We start from the raw sequence: 15,747 nt of genomic DNA, 5'->3' as shown, positions 1-15,747 counted from the left end.
ATTTGGACTAGACAGATATCAGAAGGAAGAAAAATAAAGTAAGGAATCAACAAATGCTTAAAACAATCGACTTGTTTGGATGAGAGGGCAAAGGAAAGGGAATATTTAGAGATAATTTCAGTATTCTGTCAGAAATGTGAGTCAGCAAAGAACCATGGTCATCTCCCCCCATTTCCTGCTCTCGTACTTTATTTTGTCCTTTTTTAAATTTGACAGGGATTATAGGTTCAGTTTTAAGACATGCCAAGATTAAGATAATGAATTGCAAGCCATTAAAGAGGAAGTGACTAGCAGGAAGTTGGAGTTTTAGAGAGAGTTGGAACTTTGGAGAGAGTTTAGAAAGAAAGAGATTTGGGTATCAAAGCCATGAGAATTCCTACTCGGGAAGTGAATGTAGAGCAGGAGCACAGAGAGTCAGAGACTCAGACTCATGTGGACACTGTTCACCTAAAGAAACAGAAGGTAGACAGTGAGGCAGTGATGAAAGTAGGGGATGGGTTAAGTTATTTAAAGCCTAATTTATTCTAGATTCTCCTGAATTAACACTCTTAATGATTTCTGACAGTTTGACTAACATTGTTGAAGTAACCATGTCATTGTGTGAGTGACCTCATGGCATATACTTTGCCCCTTCAAAATGAAATTCTTTCTTCTTTTCAACAACCTAAAGAAGCTGTGCCACTAGTATGGTAATTTTTTGTAAAACTGATGAATATTCCCTTATCCCTAGAAATTATATGTACTACTCAATCACTGGAATTTTATTACAAGGCAGTTTTATTTTCTTCTTCACTATTTAGGGAGATTCTTTGGGTTATTATAAATGATAAAGTAAATGTTCTGTGTGGCCAATAAAATTAGAAAAAATAAATGCCTATGCATAGTGTCTCCTGGACAAAACAGAACTTTTAGCTTTTGTTGTCTAGCTTAACACAGCATTTCAGTGTTCTTAAAAAGTACCTTTGGGGTATTATTCCAGTTATATGGAAGAAAAAAAGAGGCAAGATACTGGTTATTTAGGAGTTCTAAATAGGAGTGCCTTCCTATTCAGAATGTACAGATCTTTTCAAGTCTACTTTAATGTTAAATCTTCTCTAGAAGATGGTGTTCTATTTCATTTTTCTAAAAATAATTCATTTCATTTCCAAAAATGATTGTATGAAATTAATATTTTTGCTATATGTTATTAAAAGGCACTTACTTTTAGAGGTTATTGGTAATTTAGATAACTAATTTAATTCTGGCAGTCTGAGGTTATAGTTGTGAATGTGCTTTTTTTCCTCCTCTTTTCTCCCCCCTTTCTAAATCTTGTAGTGGGTTTGTTGAAGCAGTTGCTGGTTCAACAGCTAGGTTGGACTGAGAAGAACACTCAGGAAGATTGGCAACATTTCCCAAGATATAGGACAGCCTCTCAGGGGGTACAAGCAGACAGTGGAATCCAGAACTCTGAAAATATTAAGGCCTATCATCCTGGTGAAGGACAGATGCCCTTTAGAACTGGAACTGGTGACATTGAAGCTTGTTATAGTCCACGGACTTCAACTGAATCTTCTGCTCCACGGGATTCAGTGGTACTGGCATCCCAAGATAGCCAGGCAAGTAATATTTTAGTAATGGACCACATGATTATGACCCCAGAGATGCCTACCACAGAACCAGAAGGGGGTCTTGATGAGAGTGGAGAGCACTTTTTTGATGCCCGTGAAGCACATAGTGATGATAATCCATCAGAAGGTGATGGAGCAGTTAAAAAGGAAGAGAAGGATGTTAATTTACGCATCTCAGGCAAGTTTTTTTCCACATATAAACTTTGATTGTAATCATTGTTAACTGTTCTGTATGCTGAAATGGATGTTGTTTTTGGTATCTAAGTGTATGTGTGTGTCTATGTTTGTGGCAATTATTTATTCCTTCATTCAATAAAAAATTACCATATCTACTATATGCCACACTTCTTCCTAGGTGCTGAGAGAGATAGCAGTGAATAAAACACAGGAAAATCCCGTGTTCTCATGAAGTGTAATTACTGGTAGGGGAGAGAGGAATGGTAAATAAGTAAACAAATAAGTAGATGGCAGATAGTGAGATGAGGGAGAAAAATAAGTCAGACTAAGGGGACAGAAGGTAACGAGGGCAGACAGGGTGATCAGGGAAGAAGAAGACCTCTGATGAGGCAGCGTCAGAGATCTGAGCAGAGAGCTGAGGGAAGTAAGAGGGAAAAAGCCATGTTGATACCGGGGAGCAGAGTGTTGCAGCAGATGGCAGTGAGGCAGAGGCTGTGCGTCAGGAGTAGGCTTTGTGGTTATGGAACACAGGGTGAGGGAGACAATGGCAGCCATGAGGCAAGTGTTTGGCAGGGGAAGTGGTGGCAAGATCATATAGGGACTTTGTAGTTTCCAGCTTTAAAGTTTGAAAGTGCTAATATTAAATTACTATAAAAGTTTGGTAAGTTTAGCTTTAATCTGAAATGAGAAAATTCTGACGTACTTTAAACTTGGGAATTAATGGCTTTCCCCCCCTCTTTAATAGCTTTTCAAGTTATCAGCATACTGTGTCATCTCTATTTTCTCATTTTCTGATGGCACTACTAATCTCATCAAACTGTTCTGTCTCTGTCAATAGGAAGTTATTTGATCCTTGATGGCTATGACACAGTGCAGGAGAGTTCCACAGATGAGGAGGTGGCTTCCTCACTTACCCTGCAACCCACGGCAGGCATCCCCTCTATGGACTCCACCCACCAGCAGACACATTCTCCCCAGAATGCTCATTCTGATGGGGCAGTTTCACCCTTCACCCCAGAGTTCCTGGTCCAGCAGCGCTGGGGAGCTATGGAGGATTCCTGTTTTGAGATCCAAAGTCCCTCCTCTTATGCAGATTCACAAAGCCAGATCATGGAGTACATTCATAAGATAGAGGCTGACCTTGAACACCTAAAGGTACCTAATACTTCAACATCCTTGGGACTTGATTCTATAATACGAAACACATTTAGCAGAGGGGAAGTATGGCATGATTGAAATGCTGATGTCAAGAAAGTTGTTCAGGTTCTATGTGTTCTTTGACCATTATCCATGATGAATAGGCCAGAGTAAAACGCTGAGATGGCTTTGTTTATCTTAGGACAAATCACTGGAGCAGAAAAAGTTGTAGCTCTATAAACTATGTATTTGTCTGTATTTTTAATTTTAAGAACCTAAAAAGCCTGGGGTGGTTGGCTGGCCTCCATCAGACTATATGAACAATAAGCTGAGGTAGGTGGGGTTTATATAGTTGTGAATCTAGGCTGGGAAATGCTATAACTTGCTATAACCCGTTAATTATCTGTGACTCATTAGGTGACGTTGGTAGTTTCCCAGATGCTGTGACAGATAGAAACTGGCTTCGGTGGCTCCTGTAATCTAAAGACCTGGTCATGAATGGGGTTTTTGTAAATTGGTTATTGAAGATGTCACTATTTCAAAACTGACTTGTGTGGCAATTTCTGAAAGAAGGACCCTATCTTCAGGTTTGCCCTCAGTAGACACAGCTGCTAGAGCTCAAGCATTTTTCATGACATCATTTAGTTGGGAGGCTTTAGGGGCAGGTTTAAAAGTGTTGTTAGCTTTTTAGCTAAAGAGTAGTCTCCCTTAGTTTCTCTTTTAATTTCATATGACAGATTTTCCCCTCTTCTTATGATAATATGTAGTATCATTCTGTGGCTGATGAGATGTCTAAACGGTTGATTCTCATAAACAGTTGTGTGCCACTTAACAATGGGGATATGTTCAGAGAAATGTGCCATTGTGCGTTTTGATCATTGTGTGAACATCATAGAGTGTGCTCACACAAATATAGATGAGATATATATTTTAATTTATGTATATATTTCCATATGGAAAACCAAATGTCCCAGCACCATTACTGAATACCAGTCTTTTTCCCTACTTGATCTGCAATGCCAGTATCAAGTGCCATATATCAGGTTTCTATATATGCTCCATTATAATTTTATGGGACCACTGTCATATACGCAGTCTGTCATTGACTGAAACATCTTTACGTGGCACATGACTGGAATTCATGCCACATGATGTGGGACTATTTTCAGGGTGACTCCTGGGGATGGAAGAATTGCCTTTACTGGTTACCTCCTCTACTTTCTTTTTACATGGGAAGGTTTTAAATTATTCATTCAAAAGAGAAATGGGTAAAAGGAATGAAATTTACTTTTTTCTTCCCACTAACAAAATTTTTAATGATGTTAATGTTGAAATCTGAGAGCAATATGAAAAAGCCTTATCCAGGTGTGGTGGCTCATGCCTGTAATCCCAGCACTTTGGGAGGCCGAGGCAGGAGGATTGCTTGAGGCCAGGAGTTTGAGACCAGCCTAGGCAACATAGGAAGACCCTGTCTTTACAAAAAAATTAAAAAATTAGGCAGGTGTGGTGGCACATTCTTGTAGTACCAGCTGCTCAGAAGGCTAAGGTGGGAAGATCACTTGAGGCTGAATGTTTGAGGTTGCGGTAAGCTATGATCATGCTACTGCACTTCAGCCTGAACAATAGAACGGGATTCTGTCTCTAAATAAATAAATAAGCCTTCTCTTTTCAAAAGTTTTCGTTTTGTCTTTTTCATGACGTTCAAATGAAAAACCTATGGGTTTTATTTTACAGAAGGTGGAGGAAAATTACACCATTCTTTGCCAAAGGCTGGCTGGATCAGCCCTCACAGACAAGCATCACTCAGGTATGTGAAAATTGTGGGCTCTACTGGAGAACATTATGGTAAATGAAATGAGCCAAGCACAGAAAGACAAATCTCGCATGTTCTCATATTTGGAAGCCGAATATTAAAAACAAAGAACTCATGGAGCTAGAGAGTAGAATAATGGTTATCAGAGGCTGGGAAGGTGAGCGGGGAAGAGGGGATAAAGTAGGGCTGGTTAGTGGGTGGAAAAATATAGTCAGATAGAATGAATTATATTTGATAGAACAACAAAGTGACTATAATGAACAGTAAGTTAGGGTATACTTTAAAGTAACTAAAAGAGTGGAATTAGAATGTTCCCAACACAAAGAAATGTTAAATGCCTGAGGTGACGGATACCCCAATTACCCTGATTTGATTAATTCACATTGTATGCCTGTACCAAGACTCACATGTACCCTATAAAGATACACCATTATTATGTACCCATAATGATTTAAAAAAATATTTTAAAAAATAATTGTAGCTTCTAGACTCTAGAATCATCCTGCCTTGAACAGGTCACTGAATGAAATTATTTATTATTCTTTAAAGTGAAAACCCTCCGAGATTCCATTTCTCTTCTGTCTTTAAAAACTGTTTGCTTCTAAACATATCAAGTGGAAGTTCTTGTCTGCTGCCTCTTTCTTCCCTAAGACAAACTGCAGTTGTCAGTTCCCAGGCTTTCCCCTCTTCTCTCTCTTTCTTCACCTTTTCAGAAGCAGAAGGCAGAGTGGTGGGAAGCCTGGTAAATCACAGATTCAATCTGAGATTTCCTGGTACGGCTGTGACTCCCTCGTGTGGAGGAGTCACCCTGGGCCTGCTCAGGTCTTGCTGTGCTTGTCTCCCCTTGACTGCAAATGGCTCTGTGTTCGTTCACTGCAGCAGTTTGTTGTGCTCACCTGTGCCTCTGTACTTCAGAATGGGACAGTTCTGCTTCAGAAACAAAGATAAAACCATGCCCACAGATTTCGTGGGTATTCTTTGCAATGTTAATCTGTTCTTTTTTCTTAATGTGACTTCCATATATATCTTTCTTTTTCTCAGATAAAAGTTAGAGCCACGTGTGCTGGAGGTGACTGCAGGTTGTTGGATTTTGAGCATCGGCCTTGTCTCATCACATCCTGGCTCCAGTGTGACGCAGAGAGAGTGTGTGACAGAGGATCTGCCTGTGAACCACCTGGGGTTAGCCATGTCCCAAGGTGCCCAGAGCGGGACTAGTTCTTCACAGTGTGGCAGCTGCACTAATCTGTCAGTGAGGGGATACCCATTCTCTCACTCTGCTCTCCTCACTACCGGAAATTCATTTTGATTCAGAACAAAACCAAATGTATAGAGCTTTGGGTGTAGGATATGAAATTGTACTTAGACATAAGAAAAAGAGAAAATCAGATGTATTTATTTGACTTCATTCCGTATTTGAAAGCACATTTTAATTTTTATTTTGCCTTGTTTTGTTTTAATTGAGTAGTGAGAGTTTTAGCCCTTTGTATTTAGTACACCCAAGGATCAGTTGCTCCTAAAGCAAAGAGGTCAAGATGGGGTATTAGGAGGTTGGGTAGAGAGGGGAAGAAGAGGAGGAAGTGAGAAGGGGAAGGAAGGAGCATCATGCCTTCACTAAACTATATTCCATGCCCTCTGCTTTTCTGAGGGTCACCTCAAAGGCATAGTATGCCCTGTGGCTCTTACGTGCAGAGGACTTGAGCTGTGTGCTGCCCAGGTGGTCAGAGAGTAGGTGGGCTTCCTCCCACCCTGAGGCAAGTACCTCTTCTCTGTAGCTGGGATCAACCCCCAATTAACAGGAATCCTCAACGTACTAAATAGCAGGCACTTGAAAATGGGTGTGTTTTCTTCTGTTGTCTTTTCTATTGAGGGTTGGGATTTGGGAGGGAGAGGAAAGCAAATTTTATTTTCTTGACTATAAATTTGTTATTCTTGGTATTGTTTCATTTTTATAATTATACATTAGACATTGGCACTTGTGAAAAACTATCCCTGCAGATTGAGCAGGAAATAAAAAGAAACAAATAGAAATGCTTCAGATGGTGGCAGGGTTGAGGGTTGCCAAGAAAGGGTGGGATGGGAGTGGGTAAAGAGTTCGGGAAGGTTATCTGACTGAATCACTACTGAGTTGAACCATGGCTGTCATTGGCCACGGGTACTGCTGATTATAAGGCCAGTAAAATTTTTAGTACCTGGAGGTTTGACTCTAAATTTTGCACTGATGGTGCCAAAGGGCTCTGAGTCAAAAGGAGAGCCAACAGTGGAGTGGAGAAAGTAGAACTGCTCACATCAGCTCCAGAAGCACTTCCTCTGACTTCACTGCTATAGCTCTTTCCACACTGGGCCGTGACTGACCTTAGAAATTGCAGACCAGAACATACACTGGATACTGCAGGCAAGGTGTTGGTAACTGCCTGCTCTGGAACAAATAGTATTGGCAGCACCCTGCAGAGGATAAATGTTTCAGAATTGTAACTTGAGGACTCCTTCAATTATATTGGCTTTCTGTGGTTTTCTTTGTGCATTAGGTATATATGTTTGGGAATATTTTTGCCAACTAAAATGAAATCTGTAAATTCTGTTAGTAAACAAGGAGTTCATCCATTGCTCACATCTTTCAGTAGTGCCCTCTGAACTCTGTGAGTTGCCAGGATATAATTTTATTCTTTCCTGCAGTCCAAAAAAAAAAAAAAAAAAAAAGATTGTTCTCACCACAAATGGTAAAGATTCCCACCTACTTTTATAAACACCACTACAACTTAACAAGCTCATTTATTTATGTCCAGATTCCTGTTTCTGTCCTTTCAAAACTGATGTCTGTTTTTATCTTAGGACCTCATATATAAATTGGAATTATATTTTTAGTTATAGGCCAAGTATAATTTAACTCAGTGTGGGATTAAAAATTTTAGAAGCAGAAGCTGATATATAAATGAAGCTTGGAACTTGGAACTTTCTGTATCTCTTAGGAGGAACAAGTAGAAACCAAATGGTTATATTGTGCTGCTAGAAATAATGTAGTCACTCCCAACTAAAAGGGTTACACCTGTAGCCACTTGACACTAACACCATCAGGGGGCAATTAATCAGGAGAAAAGTAAATATAGTAAAACTTTCATCTTGAGACACTACAGGGTAATTATATAATTCTCTAGCACTCAATTAAGAAGCTTCTAGGTTAGCAAAGTTTCAGTCTCTTTTCTAGCTCAACCAGTATCTTATCCTTAGTAATTATTTGCTTTTCTTTTTCTGCTGTTTAACCTCTTTTTAGAACTGTTACAGGGCTAATTGGAAAAATACTTTGACCATAGCTCTAGTGCTTTCAAATAAATTCATATTTAGATTTTCAAACAAAGCCCCAGGATGAAGTCTAATTCTGAAAAGATCTCAAAATTTTGAGTGTTCTTTTTATCTTACCAGCCTAACTTCTTCCCTTCTCCCTCCTAACCTAGCTTCCCATGCCGTCCATCTCATTTTAGCCATTATAATCACATGCATTTGACTTTCATATTATATCTCTCTTTCAGAATGATGGAATTAGATATTAATCCTGTCTTTGAGTGAGACTGGTTACCATCAAAGTAGTTTTCTCTAAGTTACACGACTAGAAGTTGGAATCTACTTCCATACTGAAGGGGGTACAAAGGTGGTATACAGAGCAACCTTCCCAGAGCAAGAAAGCCGCATTTTTGCTGTTGAAGTGAACTGCTGGCACTCTTCGTGGGCTTAATGGCTCCTTTGCTGTTAAGTGGCAAATTACATTTGGAGTGTCTCCTTCCTTTACAGAGAACAGAGTTAATCAAGGCAAATCAGCAAGCCCCCAAAGTGCTATAATTTAAAATCATTACTGCCTTAGAAGCCATATATTTTGCATACTTTAAAATCAGCTAACTTGGACTGCTTGAGTTATGTTGGCTTTTAGAACTTAAATTGTAACTATTTATTATATTATATTGCATGGGAGGTATATTTCATAAGCTTTTTTGGCTTTCTTTTCCCCAGAATAATCTCTAATGACAGAAAGGATGAGTCCCCTTTTTAAAAGTTTTTTTGTTTGTTTTTTGGGGAGGAGAGGGAGTAGCTACTGTGATAGTACAGGAGAAAACTCTGTTTTTTCTTATTTTTAGAAGCTAAAGAAAATAATTATACTTCCTGTAAATTACCTTCTATATGTGCATCCTTTTTTCCTTTTTGATGCAAGTAAATTTGGTGTATTAGAGGAGGCTTCCATTATTTCAAACTGGAACCTCTCAAGTTGTCTGCAATTGGTATATGATATTATTTGGAACTACTAGAGCTTTGGTCAGTATTTCCTTTCCTGTATGTCACAGAGGGCAACATTGAGAACTGTGTGCATAGGACTTCAAAATACAAAATTAGCAGGACCTTATAGTCAACTTCATGCTAGCTAGTGTTTTTCCCCTGATAATTACAATTTTTTTTTTTTTATAAATCATGTTTTTTCTGATGTTTCCTCTCCCTTTTCGGAGTGATCTGCAAAATTGTTCTTTCCTCAAGAAAAGAGTTCCTTTTGCCTGGTTCCTTATGCCTTCCCCACTGGTACTGAGGGTTTTGATAATAAATTGGTAGGAAAAAAAAGTACCTCCTAGAAGGAAGCCCTCCCTGCCATTTCCAGGTGCCAACTGCTAAGCAGATGTACTTCGAAGATGGTAACTGTAATGTGCACACTGTTGGTTATTTTTAATAAGCCTCTTCCTACTAGAACATTTTATTTTCCTTGTTCACCATACAATCATGTACTCTTTAACAGAAATTGCTTTTAAAAAAAAATCTGGAACTATCTTTAAAAAACTTTATTAATAATCATGTATTTTTACTGATCACATTTTGAAATGCCTAAAAGACTTTATTGTTCTAATTATCCAGATGTACCTTTGTAAAATAGCTCTTTTATGAATTAGCTGATAAGGCTGTATGTTTCTGGAACAAAATATTGGTCATTTAAAAACTTTCTGTTTTCTGGGGTCTGGGAAAATAGAAAATAAGAGTTCAAATATTAAATAAGCTTAAAGGAACCAAGTATGTGACTTTTTCTTTGTATTCTTATTGATTTGTCTTATCCATGTTACATTAGAAAAATGGGGGAGTTGTGGAGCTTGTAATCAATCTTACTGGCAGTGACCCCCAAACATCTTCCTGCTTATTGGAGCAGCTTTACTGGTGCGACTGGCTAGTTGGTCTCCGTAATATATAAACTCCATGACGGTGCCAGCATCTGGGATTGCCCTAGCATCTGGGCAGCTTCGTTGTTGTTTTTTTAACAGCTCTATTGAGATACTCACATATCACATAATTCACCCATTTAAACTGTGTAATCCAATGGTCTTTGGTATATTATTAATTTTTAAAAATTTTGGTAAAATATATATAAAAATTTTGCCATTGTAACAATTTTTAAGTATAAAATCCAGTAGAATTAATGAGCCAGATTTTATGGCTCACATGAAGATTACTTTGGTTTTAATACTACCCTAAATGAAAAATATGATGTCTTTAATATTATATCATTTCCTATCCCCAAAACTGGGCTTCCTAAAGTACCAATCTTTGTGTGCTTTTATGGATGCCATTTGAACTCAAAAGGCTCACTGACTCTTGATATTTTCTATATTTTGGTTTTGAAATATAGGTATAATTGGACTTAGGATGGTATTTTAGTTTTTAGTCTTTAGGTACATTTGGCTGACAGAGCTAATAAGCATAACAAAGTGCTTAGTAAATTCTGTAGGATCTTTTAGTTGAACCTTTTAAAAATTAAAAATATTCAGATGTACTTTGTAGAAATCAACCTGTTTGTACCCGTAGCTCTATTTACAAACATAACATATTTATGTCTGGTGGGACAAATAAGTACCCACGCCATTCCCACTTGCTCTTTGATAGCCACCTTCTAATAGGAATAGAGAAAATAAAACTCTGCATTTGCTTGTGAACAGTTACTTCTACTTTTTACTGTCCTCTTTCTTGCCAAATGACTGGTTCATCAAAGGTTTAACACCAACTTCAAAGATAAGAGGATCTATCCTGATTAAAAAATTGCTTTTTAATTGTATTTAATGTCTTCTTGATGTTTTATGACCTCTGTCATAAACATTATGGAAAAATAGCTGGATGTAGGTGTTTCCCATAATGTGAAGAATAATTCATGTTACTAATTGAAAACAAGAAAAATTAAAATCTTCCTCGATTTTTAGCTGTCAGGAAATATATTTGTTTTGACACCTGAAACATCATCATTTCCTGAGCATCAGTGGAGGCTTTGGTTTGAAATCGTTTAAGGTAGGTGGAACTCTCTTTCTTGCCTTTTCCCCTCATTTGATTAGTGTGCTTTTGGACCTACCTGTAATTTCAGGCTTCCTTTGCAAGGATTTTATTTTAAGGGATCCTTTCTTTGTACAGGACCACAGGGTTGGGGCTACCTGAATGCATCCTGATCAAAAACACTAATTAGGGTACATTTTGGTAATCATTTTTAAATTTTTGGAGCAGCATTTGTACAGAGAAATTTTTTTCTACTGTCTGTTTTAAATATTAAAGGCAAGTAGCATGATATAGTACAGCATTTTTTAATCTTTTTGCTCTCGGGACCACTTTACACTCTTAAAAATTGTTGAGGACTTTATGGAGAAGTTTATGTTCATGTAGATTATATCTATCAATATTTACTATATTAGAAATTCAAATGAGAATATTTGAGAAATGAGAAAATAAAAACTTTAATTCATTTAAAAATAGTAAACCTATTACATGTTAACATAAATCATAGCTTTATGAAAAATATTTTCCACAGTAAAAAATATTGAGAATGGTTTTTGAAATCTCTTTAATGTCTGGCATAATAGAAGACAGCTAGATTCTCATACGTGCTTCTGTATGCAATCTGTTGTGATATGTTGAAGGATATAAAGAAAATCCTGCCTTACACAGATAAGTATTTTAAAAAGGGAGGAATATTTTAATAGCCTTTTCAAATAATTATGGGTATTCTTCTTTGATACTACAGTGAAACTTGACAAGTGGTAGTGTCTTCAAAGATAGCTGCAATGTGGAATCTAAAAATATCAATGAAATTTTTGTACTCTATTACACTAAAAATCCACTGGTCCATTTTATACTTTCAGTGTGTGAAGAGGCTGGGGTGCAATGTCTCATGCCTTTAATCCCAGTACTTTGGGAGGCCAAGGCAGGAGGATTGCTTGAGTTTGATACCAGTCTGGGCAACATAGCAAGACCTTGTCTCTGCAAAAAATGGTAAAAATTAGCTTGGTGTTGTGGTGCATACTTATAGTCCCAGCTACTCAGGAGGTTGAGGTGGGAGGATTGCTTGAACCCGGGAGTTCAAGGCTGCAGTGAGCTATGGTCACACCACTGTACTCCAGCCTGGGTGACAGAGTGATATCCTGTTTTCAAAAATAAATGTGTGAAGAACAGTATGTTTTACCCATGCATGATTCTGTAATATCCTGTATTGGTCAACTGGAAAATACTGGTTTACTGAGTTATGCAGCTCATCCAAATGTTGACACATTTCTTTATATAATATCAAAAAGTCACATTTGTCATGATCACAACTGATTTCATCACAAGAGTCCCATGGTGGTAGATGCAAATTTCAAAAAATTCTGAGTCTTGAGATCATGAATTTTATCATTGGCAACAGATACTGTTTTCCTTGAAATGACAAGCTCACTTTTTTCATTTTTGAGAAAATATCTGCCAAATACTCAAGTCTGAATAGCCATTGCTTACCACTCATTCTTTCAAATGAAAATGGTCTTCTGTTTAAAAACAAAAGGAAAGTGGCTAATGTAGTTGTCAACTCAATTGCACAAGTACTTTTCCTTCAGCCACAACCGTGGTACTTTGGCATGCAACAGGGGTGCTTTATGCATATGTCCCATTCTGTCACACAGGTTATTAAAAAGATGTATAATCAAGAGCTGAGATTCCATAAAATTATTAATATTTACTGCTTCATCAAGGGCACTCTGAAGTGAAACTGGCAGTGTCTGTATTGCAAGTGAGAAGCAATGACAAATGCAGTGACTGTTTGTGGAATTTGGTGCCACAGCCTTGATTCATAATAAGCCACCGGCCGCTCTACCCTCTAGTGCTTTTATAGCATCAGTGCAAATGTCAACGTGGCAAAAAGGCAAATGTAGTCTTAGTAGTTTTATGAAAATAGTTTTGACTTTCTAGACCCTCTGAAAAAGTCTTGGGCAGCCCAAAAGGTTTGCAGACCACATTCGGAGAACTGTTGGTGTAGTGAAAAGAGCCTGAACTTAAGACGATCTGGATTCAATTCCAACTCTTCTACTTAGTTGCAATGTGGCCTTGATTGAGTTGCCCTCTCAGTTTCCATTTTCTCATCTTTAAACTGGGGTAAATAATACTCAGCCTAACAGGTGTTGTAAGGATTAAATGAGAAATTATCAATACCTGGTTGGTGTCTCCCCAGCGGTTTTTTTTTTTTTTCATTCTAGGATCTTAAGTATTAATACTTAAAGTAGGAGAGGAAAAAAACAATCAATGAATTTATTTAATAGAATATGTAAATATCTCTCTTGCTAATACAGCCACATTTCATGTTTTATAATGGTTTTATGTGTCTAAACCGTGGACTTTTTGGAGTGTGTGTGTGTGTGTATATATATATATATATATATTCATTTTTTAACAATTGGATGCTGACCTCTATGATAATATGCTTTGTTTAACCTGATTCATCTTTTAAGTGTAAAGGAAAGAAACACCCTTTACATTTCATTTAGTAAGAACATTGGTTTTAGAGAGACCTATCTATTGGTCTATATATTTTGGTGCTACTTTTATAAGGGGGTAGAGTTTGGTGGTAGTAGATGTTCCAGCAACTTTTCAGTAATTATGTATATCTGTAGTGGTTTTCATCTTGCTGCCAGCTCCCTTCTATATGCAGTGTGCTAATACTTCTTGTATTTATCTTTCAGTTAAAGCTGGATCTTGGTAGTTTTGAAACATCTTTATTCTCTTCCAACATATTATCTGCTTACTTTCTTTTTAATTCTTAAAGATAGTCTGAGTTATATTGTGGTTATTTAATGAGAGTTTATGTTTTGTCTTCCTAAAAATGCATTGATTACCATGTCTCCAGCACTAAAGAGTGTAAGTGATTCTCATATTCAAATCATAATAGTACTTTGAAACCTCTTCTGAAGAAATGAAGAGCCCAGACATCATGGCCTGAAGGCTAGTGTATGACAGAATTTCTGGGATTCCTCGCTGCTTTCCCTTCTATCCATAGGGAGAGAGCCCATATGCACCAGGGAAGCAAGATTAAGCCAAACTGAGTTCTTTCTAGTCTCGGTGCTGATTTTAGCTGGTTGTCTAACCTAGAAAAGTCATTTACCTTATCCAGGCCTCAGTTTTTTCATCTTAATACTGAGGAAGTTGGACGATGGTTCTCTCTCTGTAAGGTCCCTCCAATTCTGACAGTTTGTGAAGTTGGTAACACAGGAAAATAGAGGCAGAGCTTACCTGCTAGCTTGCTAGGGAGCCTCAGGTAAGCTCTATCTATCCTTTCCTTTCCCGACCTTGTGTGTTGCTCCAAATAAGAGTATTACTTTAATATCAGTCGCTGAAGTCTGTACCCAGAAAATTTTTTTTCTCCTGTTCTTTGAAGTATTTATCTCTCTTTTGATAACTTCCTTTAGTTCCCTGTTACTTGCAGTCTGAGGAAGCATTGGTTTCATCTCTTCTTTTGTCCTGGTCTCACTGCCAGTTTACAAGAAACTTGGAGGCTTTTGTCGAAGAAGACTTGACATTCCCACTTAAGAGGAGACTTGCTGAGCATTTGCTGAGAAGAGACTGGAGGTCCTATCCCCACTCTAGCTTGTATCCTGAGTGATGGCTTGTTCTGAAAGGTTTATGAAATTTGGAGACTTTACAGAAGTTGAGTTCCTGGAATATGAGCTGGCTGGATTGATTATTTAGCAAGAAAATGCACCACCAGAAAAACTGTTCCAGCCAGCAAGAATAAGTTCCAGAAAACTTGGAAGCTTTCATGCAATCAAGTATTTACAAACCAACAGCTCAAGTGAAAGGAAAAGAGGTGGGACAAAACCGTTCCTATGCTTTGCCACCTATTGAGTGAAAGACTCAAATATGGCTCAACTGTCTTTATTCTTTTCCTTGGAGAAACTGGTCTCTTTGGGAGAAATTCTAACCTGGATGGGCAGTCAGTGACAGCTGCCATTCATATGGAGCCTAATGTTTGCTTCTGATGGGGGAGTCTGCATTCTAATAGGAGTGTGTGTTTGGGAAAGGTGCTGGATCTTTAAACATGAGTTATGATTAACTTACAGTCTTAACTCTTTCTCTCCTTCCTCTCAGACGTGTTCTGAGCTGAATTGCACTTGATGCTGGGGATACTGAGGCAGATTAAAATAAGCAGGAATCTTTCCATCTTGGGCCAGAAGAGCTTGGCAACAGTGACTAAAGAGTTGACTGATTAATTGGTTAGTTTATTCCCAGCTTTGTTTCAGAAAACAAAGAGTTGCTGGGGGAGCAGGGTGTCTGAAGATGGTTTGAGGCAAAAAATGAAACAGGGAAAAGAGGGTAAAGATTAGACTCATTTACAGTATTTGTTCCTAGGTCCTGTGATTTTTTTTTTTTTTTTTCCTTTCTAAAGGTCTCTCTCATTTACCCCTTGCTCTACTTCCCTTGTAGTCAGGTCATCTTGCTGCAGATTTCCAAATCTAAAACACTTGTATAAATTGCCTCTTCCTGCTCTGCAATCTGTCATGCTCATGGCTACCTGTCCAGTTTTCCCAAAAACACTATTTTCATCATGCCACTTGCCTGGCCAAGAACCCACGGTGGCTCTGTGGTCACTGCTGTATCAAGATGAAGCTCTGCTTAGTTTCGGAGATGTTCACAATTTATCTGGCTGACTTTATTTCTCTCTGCTACCCACTGTCAACCATTGTCAGCTCTTTTCCAGTAAGGCCTGAGCCTCTT

General features: G+C 38.0%; 1 protein-coding gene across 3 annotated transcripts in view; it reads left to right on the top strand.

The window, feature by feature from the left end:
- Positions 1 to 9,767, top strand: part of ARHGEF12 (Rho guanine nucleotide exchange factor 12) — a 150,754-nt gene extending 140,987 nt beyond the window's left edge. For all 3 annotated transcript variants that reach the window (XM_045556260.1, XM_045556258.1, XM_045556259.1), the window contains 4 exons: positions 1,315 to 1,785; positions 2,623 to 2,939; positions 4,656 to 4,728; positions 5,776 to 9,767. In XM_045556260.1, the coding sequence (XP_045412216.1) occupies positions 1,315 to 1,785; positions 2,623 to 2,939; positions 4,656 to 4,728; positions 5,776 to 5,786 (872 nt within the window). In that variant the 3' untranslated portion in view covers positions 5,787 to 9,767. The remainder of the gene's footprint in view (positions 1 to 1,314; positions 1,786 to 2,622; positions 2,940 to 4,655; positions 4,729 to 5,775) is intronic.
- The last annotated feature ends 5,980 nt before the right edge of the window (positions 9,768 to 15,747 follow it).

This window comes from Lemur catta, chromosome 7 (genome assembly GCF_020740605.2).
Source record: "Lemur catta isolate mLemCat1 chromosome 7, mLemCat1.pri, whole genome shotgun sequence".
NCBI classification, from domain to species: domain Eukaryota; kingdom Metazoa; phylum Chordata; class Mammalia; order Primates; family Lemuridae; genus Lemur; species Lemur catta.
Note: the sequence above shows the minus strand (reverse complement) of the source record. Positions and strands in the feature narration are given on the sequence as shown.